General features: G+C 53.7%; 1 protein-coding gene across 2 annotated transcripts; it reads right to left on the bottom strand.

The window, feature by feature from the left end:
- Positions 1-2,060: 2,060 nt before the first annotated feature.
- Positions 2,061-11,363, bottom strand: C2CD2L (C2CD2 like). Of its 2 annotated transcripts, none has more exons than XM_077893808.1 (14): positions 10,636-11,363; positions 8,606-8,701; positions 8,114-8,233; positions 7,833-7,943; positions 7,624-7,740; positions 7,419-7,530; positions 7,168-7,276; positions 6,338-6,402; positions 6,119-6,246; positions 5,853-6,027; positions 5,061-5,162; positions 4,801-4,937; positions 4,428-4,713; positions 2,061-3,175 (listed from the first exon to the last, which is right to left on the bottom strand). In XM_077893808.1, the coding sequence occupies exons 1-14, from the start codon at positions 10,987-10,989 to the stop codon at positions 2,964-2,966; spliced, it is 2,124 nt and encodes a 707-aa protein (XP_077749934.1). In that variant the 5' UTR covers positions 10,990-11,363; the 3' UTR covers positions 2,061-2,963. The 2 variants fall into 2 exon arrangements, with proteins under 2 accessions (XP_077749934.1, XP_077749935.1); XM_077893809.1 differs by having other exon boundaries at positions 4,801-4,934; positions 10,636-11,362.
- Positions 11,364-11,660: the final 297 nt, after the last annotated feature.

Below are 11,660 nucleotides of genomic sequence, written 5' to 3'. Positions count from 1 at the left end.
GTTAAATAATGTACTTTAGTGAAGTTCTTTGGGGTCGAGATTTATTTTGTTGCATTTTTTTTCTAACCTAAAAATAAGCCTGTATGACTCATAATCGGAAAACACGAAATGTTCAATATGAATAAAAGATGCTATTAAAAATAACAGTAAAATCAGAAATTTGTGCATAAACTTGGTTACTGATAGTGAGTTATAGCGTTCCTCTTTTAAAAGAGGGTTCTTAAAATATAATTCAGAAGTAACAAAAATATATTTTATCATCATTCCTTCAAAAGCACATTGTTATAGTAATATACAAAATGCAAACCTTTTAATTCAGATTTCCACCACTGAAGATGGTTCTTAGCTTTAGTTTAGCAATTGCATGAAGAAAAAGTTCATCCACAGAGCTACGTTGACTCAATTTTTACAGAGCAAAAATTTCAGGATAGCTCTGGGATCCACATGTCTCCAAAATCCAAGACCATGTCCTGCTGTCTAGCATTAACTTCCATCTCAATCTGCCTCTCTTGAAAACAAGCTATAATTTTGGTTGGATAATTCAGACACATCCTGAGATTTGTTCTTTAAAAGCTGCCACAAAAATTTAAAGCATAATTCATACTCATCAAAGGCTGTGGCTCTCTTCTCTAAGTGTAAAATGGATAAAGTTGACCAAATAATGTTTTGTATTTCTTTTAGGTTAATTTAAAAAACTTTTTGAAAAAAAAAAAAAAAACTTTTGAAATATGGTCAGATTCTTTACCATAAAATATGTTGCTCCACTGAGCTCTGGGCAGCACAGCACTAGAAGCTGAATACAGCTTCCAGTTACCATCTACTCAATCTGCAGATCCAGTGGGAATCTGAATACTTGCCCTCCCATCAACACAATTTTCTTGTAAAATTTCAAGATCAGTGTGTTTGGCTATCTTGGCATCTTGGTAAATAAGCTGCTCTCTGTGAGCCATTAAGAGTTGCACTTCTTAGATCAGAGGAAATATCTTGGTAAATCTCTTGACCTAGAGTTGGATCTATCACTATATACAAATTAACCAAATATTCATATTTTGTCACTCTCGCTAAATATCCTGTATTTGGTGACTAGTATGGACAGGGCATGGGAAATATCGACAGTTCCATGCTGCCTACCCAAAGGCATGTGTCCTAAACCACCTGTGATGTAAGTCAGTCAAAATGGCGAGGCCTGAGGTGATCTGAATGATAATCAAGGCCACTATTCATTTTAGGGATGAGGAACTAGAGGTCCAGAAAGGAGAAGTCATCTATTCAAGGTCTCTTGGTGTGTCTGGGGCACACTCAGGCTTTCTGTCCCCGGCTCAGGGGGACAGAATTTAATTTGACACCTTGCAGCAGCTTACCTAGTCCAAGTCCTGAGCAAGGTCTCAGAGAACAGGAACCGAGGGTGTAGATTTTGCTAGTACCCATAACTCCCTGAAACTTGCCTACATTTAGGAATGAAAGACTTTTCAGGATAATGAAACCCTTATAAGATTTCCCCCTCCCAATCTGTTTCTTCTGAGGTAACAGCACTTATTCAGCACTGACCACATGCCAGCAGAATTGTAAGCATTTTACGCTTACAATTTACACTTAACGCTTATTTATGGATTTAGCCACAGCCAAGTCATAGCTACTATCCCAGTTCCCATTTTACAGATGAAAAAACAGAGGCATTCTGTGGTAACATAACTTGCCTGAGGTCACACAGGTAATTAGAGGAGTTGAGACTCAAATCTAGGTTATCTAGATCGAGAGTCCATGCTTCCTGTTGGATTCTATTATATCCTGGAAGGAGCAGCCTATTCAAGAAAGGAATGAAAATGCCTGTACTAGTTGATTTTTTTTTCTGACTCTTTTTTTGCTACAACTTCACCCTCCAAAGACTCAATCTTCCATCTTCTCTCTAATGTCTCTTCTTCCCTGCAGGAGCTTCTTAGCTGACCCAATGTGTGTCATCTACCCCACCTTGCTACCTGAGCCCATCTCTGATCTTCCCACCCCACCAATAGCGCAGCCCTGCTTCTCACTCACCTTTCAAAGGATAACCAGTTGTCCAGTTTATAAACTCCAATTTGACTTTAATTTAATAAATTAAATTCCAAGCCATCACACAGCAATGGACATCATCATCTCCCAACACACAGAGGTGTAGCCCTACTCTTGCTTCATCATCATCATCATCATCATCATCACAGTCTTTAATAAAGCCCCTGAAGCCATGTCTCCGGGGAAGGCTTCCACCCAGCTCCTGGCTCCCTCCTTCCATCAGAGCCACTGCTCACGGAGAAGGCATCAAGTACAAAAACAGTAATAAACAGGAGGGAGGGATGAGGAGCAGGAGGGGAGGCAGGGAGGTGGGGAGTACCTGCCCCCCATCCGGGGCACCGGCCCGGCTTTCTGTGAGCTGCCAATGTCCCCAGAGGCAGACACTGGTGCTGGTCAGAGTGGGGACCTGAGGGAGACATGGGAGTCCTGTCCCAAAGGGAATTAATTGCCTACCCTCCTGGGACAGGAAAGAAGGGTCACCTGGGAGAGATGCCCTCTCTCATCTGTTCACTGAGGGTCCCGGACCACACATATAAATAGAAAAGAGAATAAATAGGGGAGGAAGGACCAGCTTGAGGAGCTGAGCACCCTGGGACTCCTCTGAGGGGCCAAGGTCAACAGCAGGCAGTAGGTTCTGAGGAATGCCCACACGTGCTAGGACAGAGCCCTCCTCTTACTCCCAGACATCCACTCCCTCTACCGTGTCTTCAGCAACGGGTGCCCACCTCTCTCATGCTTCCCGTTGCAAGTACCCTTCCAACTGGCCCCACAGCCCAGGGTGAACAGGGCTTCCTGGAACCCAGAGGGCTTCCCTGTCCCGGGCTGTTGGGAATCCAGGAAGGGGAATGGAAGAGGAATGGGGGTGATCAGAGAGGACTCCTGCCCTCTCCTAGCTCAGGAGGTGAGAAGGGCCCTCAGAGCTGGGGACTGGGATTGCCATTGGCCTTGGGTTTGGATTTGAAGGAAAAGCGCTTGATAAGGCGGCGGGAAAAGCTGCCAGCCTTCTTTCGGACACTGGGTGTGGCCGTCGTGTTGGAGAGGTCATCGTGTGATTGGCTCAGACCAGCTTCCTTCTGTCGAGGCCTCCGGCGGAAGATAAGTTTAGTGCCACTGCGCAGGAAGCTCACTGTGGGGGGAGAGGGGAGGCTGAGGCAGAGACAGGGGCATGGCAGGGGTGGGGTGAGGTGGGGAGCAGAGGAAGGACCAGGCGTGGAGGGGTTGTAAGATACAAAACAGAACCAGTTCCTTTGCCTAAAAGCCAGGCTTCCTTAGGAAAGAGTGGAGAGGCAACACATGCCTTTTATCTTTCCTGAGGAAAAAATGGCGATGCTCATGGGATTCTGGGTGCACTCCCGACTACTGCCGCTGAGGAGCAAGTCACGGGGTGGCTACTCTGCGAGGCCAGGCTGACCACGGGGCCTCTTTCCTACAGAAAGACAAAGGCTGAGCTGAGGGTATTCTTAAAAGCCCATAAAATCACGTAAGGACGAGGTGGATGGGCACTGACTCGATCAGATGCCAGCATGTGAGCAGGAAGCAGTGCAGCTGGAAAAGTTCAAGGAGGTAAATTCAGGACCAATATAATGAGAAAAATGCAGACATAACAGGCTTTGGACTTAGGAATCTCATTATCCCAAGAAGTGAAGCAGGCTTAGGTCACAGTTCAATACGTTTGTGGTTGATAAAGTCACGGGCAGAGGAATAAAGATATGCGGAGGCAAGCCTCTCATCCTTAGAGGTTAGAAAAGCAACACAACTACCCATGGGCCAGACGTGTCACTGCCAAAAAGACACTCCTAGGGACACCTGTGTAGCTCAGCAGTTGAGTGTCTGCCTTCAGCTCAGGTCGTGATCCCGGGGTCCTGGAATCGAGTTCCTCATCAGGCTCTGCACAGGGAGCCTTCTTCTCCCTCTACCTGTGTCTCTGCCTCTCCCTCTGTATCTCCCATGAATAAATAAATAAAATCTTAAAAAAAGAAAAGAAAAAAAGAGGACACTCCTAGAGTCAACCCAGGGTAGGATTTCTACTCATAGGTAAGAGTGCAGAATCGAAAAAGGGAAAGAAAAAAAAAGGAGAGGAAGAGAGGAAAGAAGATATGTGCTTAGACCCAAGGAGGAAGAAAAATGGAGGTAAAGGGAAATACTTTGGCATCCCTTCCTGCCACTGGTGCCTGTCAGATCCAGGCCAGGACCTTAGGCAGTAAGTTCCCCTGCTCCACTCTGGCTTGGCTGAAACAGGCTGGGAACTCTGGGATCCCTCAGCGGAGGAAGGAGAAGGTGAATTGGGTTGAGAATCCCATTCCCCTAAGTGTCTAGTAGGACCCAGGTCCTGATACTGGTTATAAAAGAAGGGGGTGGGCTGCCAATATCTTCCCCACCTTTGTGATCCTTGAGGCTGCGGGTCTCCAGCGCACCAGTAGACCCTGTTTCTGACTCAACATCATCCACAGATGGCCTCTCAGAAATGTCCGAACGTGTTGTCTCATCTGCTTCCTGGACGCTGGTGGGGCTGGAGAGGGCATCGAGGGGTCCTGGGGACATGGCTGGTGGGTCTGAGGGCGGGGAGGAGGGACCTCCACTGGCTCCTGCATCGTCCTGCATTGAGGCCTCCAGGGATGCCGCATAGCCCAGAGATAGTGCCAGCTCGTCCTGAGCAATGGGCACCTGGCAGGAGGGACACGTTTTAATGGGCAGGAGTGACCCATCAGGGCTTTCTCCCTATCCCAGCTCCTCTCCTCAGAGCCATGTTACCTTGGAAACGCCAGAGATGATAAGAGTGCTACGCTTGGTGGGTGTCTTTTTGGCTGCCCGCCCGCTGGGCTCTGTGAGCTGGCGAATCGCTGTCTCCGCTACAGGGTCCAAACCGTTGGAAAGGTGGCTCTCCCCTGCTGGGGGTATAGAGGATGGATAACCTGACTCCTCCCTGGCTTCTGTGTCCCACGCAAAATGGCTTTTTGGCTCTGGGGCCCCCCGTCCCCGCTGACACTGAAACCTCCCAATCCCCCACTCACGGCTGCTGCTGTGGGAGGCACTGCTGGGGCCGCTGCTCTCACTCAGCACAGTCGTTGTCTTCTCGGTCACCTCCACCTTGGACGGGGATCGGGAGGGGGAGTCTGGTGGGTGGGGGAGGGTCAGTGAGCTGGGAGGTGCCTTAAAGTGGCCCCCACCCCCTACTGTCTTTATGGAGATGCAGGCTTTGGCTGACTCAGAGGGCAGGGGTGATTAATAAGATTCTATGGGGGCAAAAAGACACCACAGGAACCAAGGGAGTATGGGAAAGTGCTGGGGGCGGGGGGGGGCACCAAAGGTGTGGGGAGATGCCATGAAAATGCTGAGTACACAGAGATGACCTAGGGGTCCCCTGGGGGCAGGGGGAACCTTGTGGGACCCCTAGAGGTGGGAAAAATGTCACGGAGGGGTCCTGGGAGTAGGAGAAGTACCACAGAGGCCACTGGATTTGTTGCTGGATCCCAAGGGTGCTAGAAGGTTGGGGCGGGGGACAAGTAGGCAGTTGGGGGCGGTGGGGGGGAGGATGGCAGGAGACCTGTGAAAAGACAGCGAGGAAGCAGGGGAGGTGGAAGAGCAAGAGTCCTACAGGAGGGCCTGGCAAAGCCAGGATGGAAGCGGGAGAGGGAGTGGAAGAAAAGGAGGGATGTAAGGGGAAGTCTGAGAGACAAAGATAATGAGGAAGATGTGGCTGGAACACAGGAGGAGCTGGAATCAGGGCTTCCCTTGCCCTTCCCTGTCCCACATGGGTCTGCAGCCAAGGGCCCCTGGCTCCAACCGGGCTCCTTTTTCTTTACCTAGTTTCCCTTCGACACGAGGCCGGGACTGGACAGTGGTGACTGTGGTCACAATGGTGCCATCAGGCATGATGGTCCGGTCTAGCTCGATCTTCTTGGTGGGCGTGATGCTGGGTCGTGGAGTGGAGGGAGTCGGAGTGCCCAGGTTCCGGGGGGAGCCCTCCTCATACTGAAGCTGCCGAGGGGTGGAAGAGCAAAGAGGCAGCGCCTCAGAGACAGCCCTAACCCCTGTGTCCTCCCATCTGCCCCCAGGTTCAGCTTCTTACCTCTACTGCCATGGTGGCCACCAGTCCCAGGGCTTTCCCCGGCCCAGGGGTGAGTGGGCATACCTGTCTCCGGGACAGTAGTCTGGAAGGGGAGCCCACAGGCAGTGTGACCTGGCCCAAGAGTTCAGCTGGGGAAAGGAGGAGCACTGTGAGCTGGGCCCTTGACCAGACCCCCACTTAGAAGCCACCCAGAGGAGCTCCTTCCTGCCCCCTACTCACCGTCTCCACAGCTGCTGCTCCTCAGCACTTTGAGGGTCAGCTCCCGGCTCTGGGGGCCCAGATCCCTGTGGCCAAGAGGAGGTGGGGTGGGGTGGGGGTCAGCAAATGAAATCTACCCTCAAACTCATCACAGGCCAGAGGCAAAGGGAGACGTACATAAACAAGATGGAACAAGGGCTCCAATCAGATTAACTCTTGCCCTCCAAATACTCTTCCTGGGGCACCTGGCCAGCTCCGATGGAAAAGCATGTGACTCCTGATGTCAGGGTCATGAGTGGGAGCCCCACGTTGGGTGTGGAGATTACTTAAATAAATAAAACTTAAAAACAAACCAATACTCTTTTCCCCAGAGTACAGGACAGGGCTCTGCTCAGTATGCCTGGTGCTCAGATCCTCCTGGCCCACTTGCCCTCCCTGTCTCTCTCTCTCTCTATGTCAAACTACCCCCTTCCCTTTGCTCAAGCTGTTTCCTCTGCCAAAAATGCTTTTCTGTCATACCCTATTGAAATCCTATTCTTGCTGTAAGGTGTGGTTTAAATGCCACCTCCTTCATGAAGCCTACGCTGATCTTTATTTCTCCATGGGAATTCATCTCCCCCCACCACGGCACTTTGTGTAAATCTTGATTGGAGCCTCAGAGGTGAGGGTGCATCTTGGTCATGTTTATATCCCTAGGACCTAGGCCAGGGCCTGGCATACAACAGGGCTCATACAAAGTTTACTGAAAGCAGAGCTGATTCATGCCAGGACTATGCTGGAAGGGTTTGATCTTCAGCAAAACCCTTCTACCCCATGGGAGCAGGGGTGGAGGTGGAGGAATCACTCCTTACAGTGCCAGGTCCTCAGTCCACTCCACCTCGGGACCAGCGCTCATGGGTTTGGTCCACTTCTGTTGCACCGGGTTGTCGAGCTCAGCTACACAGCACAGTTCCCCGGTGCCTAGGAAGAACCAGAAATTAGAAGATGCTCAGAATCAAAGATGGGAAGCCACTGAGGAATAACAAAGCCACACCCTTGGCAGAGGGCAGGGAGCACCTACACCCAGAGCCTTGGCATTCCCCCAGCTGCTTCTAGCTCTCACCTTCCAACTCACTTCCCAGGTGAGATGCTCGAAGCTGCCGTAGGAATAACCGGGTGGGTCTGGAGATGGCTGGCTGTGCCTGGGGCACCATGGGTGGCTTCTCACTGGGTACCTAAAAGCAGAGGGAAGTAAAGGGAACAAGAATCCCAACATGGACCCTGGTGACGGGATGCATACAAACCATTTGTTTCAAGGATCTACTTACCAGGCCTCCGGGGGCTGAGCAAGCCCTGAGGTTGACCATCATGGCTGGCTGGGTGCTGATAATTGCATCCTCGATCAATTCTTCAATAGTGGAGAGCTCCACTTGCTCCTCGCCTCTCTGCACGAGGAGGAGGAGAACACAGAGGTGGGGCCCCCAGCTCTGCATCAGCCTCCCTGCCCTGCCTCTTCCTCCCAGCCCTGCCCCCTTACCTCCCTGGCCTGCAGCTTGGGAAGCACCGTCAGGCTGAGATCCGGGCGATCCGTAAAGGCCCAGGACACGAGCAGCCCCTGGTCTGGGATTTCCTCCAAGCTGACTTCCAGCTGGGGGCGAGGGACAACAGGGCTGGGGTGACTTGCCTCAGGCCTCCAATGACTCCCTACTCCCCAGGACCCTCCCTTCCCCAATTCTGAGGAAGCAAACTGAGAGGCTGAGGCCTCGAACCGCCCTGAACCGCCCCCTGCCCAACTCGGTTTCCCACATCCCCCTCCACCTGTGTTGGTGGCAGTGTCAGAGTGACGTGGTAGGTCTCCATGGAGACGGCAGCGGGGGACTGCTGGGTCACAGAGACTGGGAACATCACCTCCTCAGCAGAGAGCTGGCAATGCAGCACCTGAGACAGGCAAGGCATGGAGGCAAGGAGGGGGTCAGGCGCGGAGGCAGGAGGCTCAACCCTGTTTCCCTCTGCCCTATAAAGACTCCTCCCCGCATGGTTTTACTCAAGACTTCACTTCTTGGGGGTCACAAGCCCATAAAATAATTAAATAAAAGCCAAAGGCTCCTCTCTCCAGAAAAAGGCAGACATACACACATGGGCTACATTTCACATGTAACTTGAATGGGACTCTCAGACCTCCTGAAGCCAGTCCTTGGATCCCAAAGGCATTCAGAGATTTCAGGTTAAAAGCCCTTAGACTAAAAGGAACTCTTGGGATCCCGGCCCCTCCTCAGGTCCCATAGAAGACAGTGCCCATCAAACCCTTACCATGGTGCGGTCCGATTGGTCTACGCAGGTCACATGACTAATGCTGGCTCTGGGTGGGACTTGGGGCACCTCCTCAAAGGCGATTTGGATGGAACTCTGAGGGAGTAATGTGGACACAGGATCAGGTCTCTGGAGCTGCCCCCCACAGGACTGGTCTGCTCAGTTGCTGGCCGTGCCCTGGCACTGCAGAGGCCTCAGCTGCAGGCTGGCTTCTGGCCCCTCCTTGGCTCAGAGCTTTAGGACAGGAAGTGTTCCCCTAGAACCACACCTCTCTGGTGCCTGCAGTTGCTAGGGAGAACGAGGGAGCTAGACCACCTCAAAAACCAGTTCACCTTGAGCGGAAGACCCTAGATTTCTGCCCCGACCTTTCCTTTCATCCCTCCAACCTACCCTCAAAGAAAGGTGTGCACAGAGAAAATAATAATAAAGGTGTTGGTTGCTATGTACATATAACCGGGAAGAGAGCAACACTGCTGAGCTAAGGGTAAAGACAGCAGGGCCACTTATTCAAGACAAGAGCTGAAGAAATGAGACTTCCTCCAGATAAAGAGGATGCGGAGGCTCGAGGGTATGACCCTATCCATACTGTTGGGGTTGAAGACTAGCTCAGCATGGCCTTGGGAAACTTTACTAGAGGGACTGGGACAGAAAGCAAGCTCTGAGAGCTCAAGGGTCCGGGGCCTAGCTAAATCCTCAGGGCAGATAGCAGGGTGGTATTAGGCAGCAGAAAGCTGCTTAGCTTAGGTCTTGAAAGAGCTTCCTAATTCCTACAAGGCAGTGGAAAAAGCCTACCAAAGCACCATCCAGAGGGCAGAATGGGAAGAAGAATTGAGGAGGGGACAAAAGCTGAGCTGACAGCCCTTCCTTGGGATTGGGGTGGGAAGCAACAAATTCGCAGGGCTCATATTCCTGGCAGAACAGGGAGTCCCAACTTCTCCGCTCCTGTAGCTAGCTTGAAGGCCAGGCACAGCAAGATGGGGACATAGAGGTTTAGAACCCCAAACTCCCCACCCCCTGCAAGGGAGGCCAATGTCCGGCTGAGTCAGCTGCCCTGAGGAGTCTCTCCTGACCTAGGGACAAGGTACAGGGAGAACTGGGTGGAGGGATGAGTTCAAGATGTAAATTAACAGATGCCATCTGGCTTTCTGCTGCCTAGCTGGACAGAGGAGACTGAGCAACTTCTTGTGTGGCCACTTCTGCTTCCAGGCATCTGGGGAGCTAGTAGAGTAGAGCCCTAGTGGGAGCTGGAGATGCTGAACCCTCTGAGCAGGGGACTGATAGACAGTGAGGGTGAAGACAGATTACTGGGCCAGGATGGGAGAGGGCCCCATGACAGGGAGGCCTCTACCTCCCACCCCACCTCAGTCTTATGACCACGCTTCCTGCCCTACTTCCTGGGAGACCAGATGCCCATGGTGCAATGGGAGGAAGTAGGCTGGGCTGGTTTCTGACTGACCCTTAAGGGGCAGCTCCAGGCTCATCTACTGAGAAGGGCATGGACTGTCGATCTGCTCTCCACCTCAACTGACCTTTTCCTCAATATATATGCGGCAGGTCAGCAAAAAGAAGGATGCGTTAGTCTGTATCAGTGAAATTACTAAGGGCTTGGGGATCTATCTGCCTAATCAGACCAGGGATTTGGGGCGTGAAATGTTAACTGGGTATGGCGGCATGAGGACCAGGCAAATTCCTTCTGCAGGTGCACCTGTTTCCCTTGTATCCCGGTTCCCCCAACACAACCAGCACCCAGCTACACGGAAGTGCCCTCAGGCCCTGGGATTAGCGTTGCTATGAGAACAGCAACTTGTGCTTGGGTTTGGAGCCAGAGAGTACCTCCAGCACAGAATAGAGGATTTGGGACCTGGCTAGATTTCTACAACCTCCAGCCTTTACCTGCACCCTCTTCTGTAATCTCGGAGGGGAAGAGAAGGCATAGGGCTCTCCAGTTGATCCCCACCCCCATCTGACCCTCCCTCCCCTGAAGGAAAGGCTGAGTGAGAGGACCACTTAGGTGCTCCTGTCCAACTCACCCCGTCCCTGCAGGCCTGCTCGTTCAGCGCTCGCACCCAAGCCCGTTGCCAGTTCTCTCGGAAAGACTTGAAGGCGAAGAGCGACGCGAGGAGGCCCCGGACGCCTGGCTCCTCGGGGGCGCCGGCCCGACTCGGCCGCAGCCGCAGCAGCGAGCGCCACACGCCCAGCTCCCGCAGGGAGCCCGCGGGCTCGGCGGCTAAGGCGGGTCCCGGCCCCCGGCCCCCGCGGGCCCGCGCCAGCCACAAGCCCCGGGCATACTGGAGCAGCCAGCCAAGCACCGTGAGCAGCGAGGCGGCGAAGAGGACCAGCAGGGCCGCCCAGCCCACGTCCTGCTGTCCCCAGCCCGGATCCATGCTCCGCGCGGGCTCCGGTCCGGGCTCAGCCGCTGCCCCGGGGGAGCATGGCCCGGGCGGGCCGCGGGGCGGGGGCGGGCTCCCCCGGGGCTGGGCGCGCGGGCTCGGGGGCTCCGCGGGGCTGAGTGTCCGGAACTAGCGGGTGCCACAGACGGAGGACAGGAGTCCTGGGGGGTCGCGACGCCGGGGTCCCTCTCCGCGCGGTCCCGCCTCGGTCGGTCCGGCAGGCGGACCCGGGCTAGTCTCCGGCCAGCGCCCGACTCCTCCCACGGCGCCGGCCCTGCCGGACCCGGGCGGGGACTCGCCTGCAGAGACGTGGGGGCTCGCGGACCGGCACCGGCTCCGGAAGGGCTGCGTGCGCAAAGCTGACACTGACAACACGGCCGGCGCCCCGCCCCCACCCGCCCTTAAAGGAGCCGCACCCGCGCTGGGCGGGGCTTGGCGAGCTCCGGGCTCCGGCGCTCCGAGGAGGGCGGGAGGACGACCCTGGCGGGAGGAGGTTCCGGGGTTGAAAAGAGGCGGGATCTTTGACCACACCGCCCCGTAACGAAATCGGGGTACACCCCTTCCCCTGAGCTCACCGCTAGAGTAGCTTCACTCACTTGAGATGCGGCCTCTGATTTCCCTTGCGCAGCTTAGATTTCTATAGTTCGGACGCGTGTGGGGTTAAG

Source organism: Canis aureus, chromosome 3, assembly GCF_053574225.1.
Source record: "Canis aureus isolate CA01 chromosome 3, VMU_Caureus_v.1.0, whole genome shotgun sequence".
Taxonomy (NCBI): Eukaryota; Metazoa; Chordata; class Mammalia; order Carnivora; family Canidae; genus Canis; species Canis aureus.
This window is presented reverse-complemented; position numbering and strand designations above follow the sequence as displayed.

What these genes read in the sequence shown, in the direction of transcription:
- C2CD2L (XM_077893808.1), bottom strand. Translation starts at nt 10,989, where the DNA reads ATGGATCCGGGCTGGGGACAGCAGGACGTGGGCTGGGCGGCCCTGCTG. An exon ending in TCGTGTCGAAGGGAAACTAG is followed by an intron (nt 5,163 to 5,852) that starts GTAAAGAAAAAG and finishes CCCACCCACCAG; the next exon opens with ACTCCCCCTCCCGATCCCCG. An exon ending in TGCCTCCCACAGCAGCAGCC is followed by an intron (nt 4,938 to 5,060) that starts GTGAGTGGGGGA and finishes CTATACCCCCAG; the next exon opens with CAGGGGAGAGCCACCTTTCC.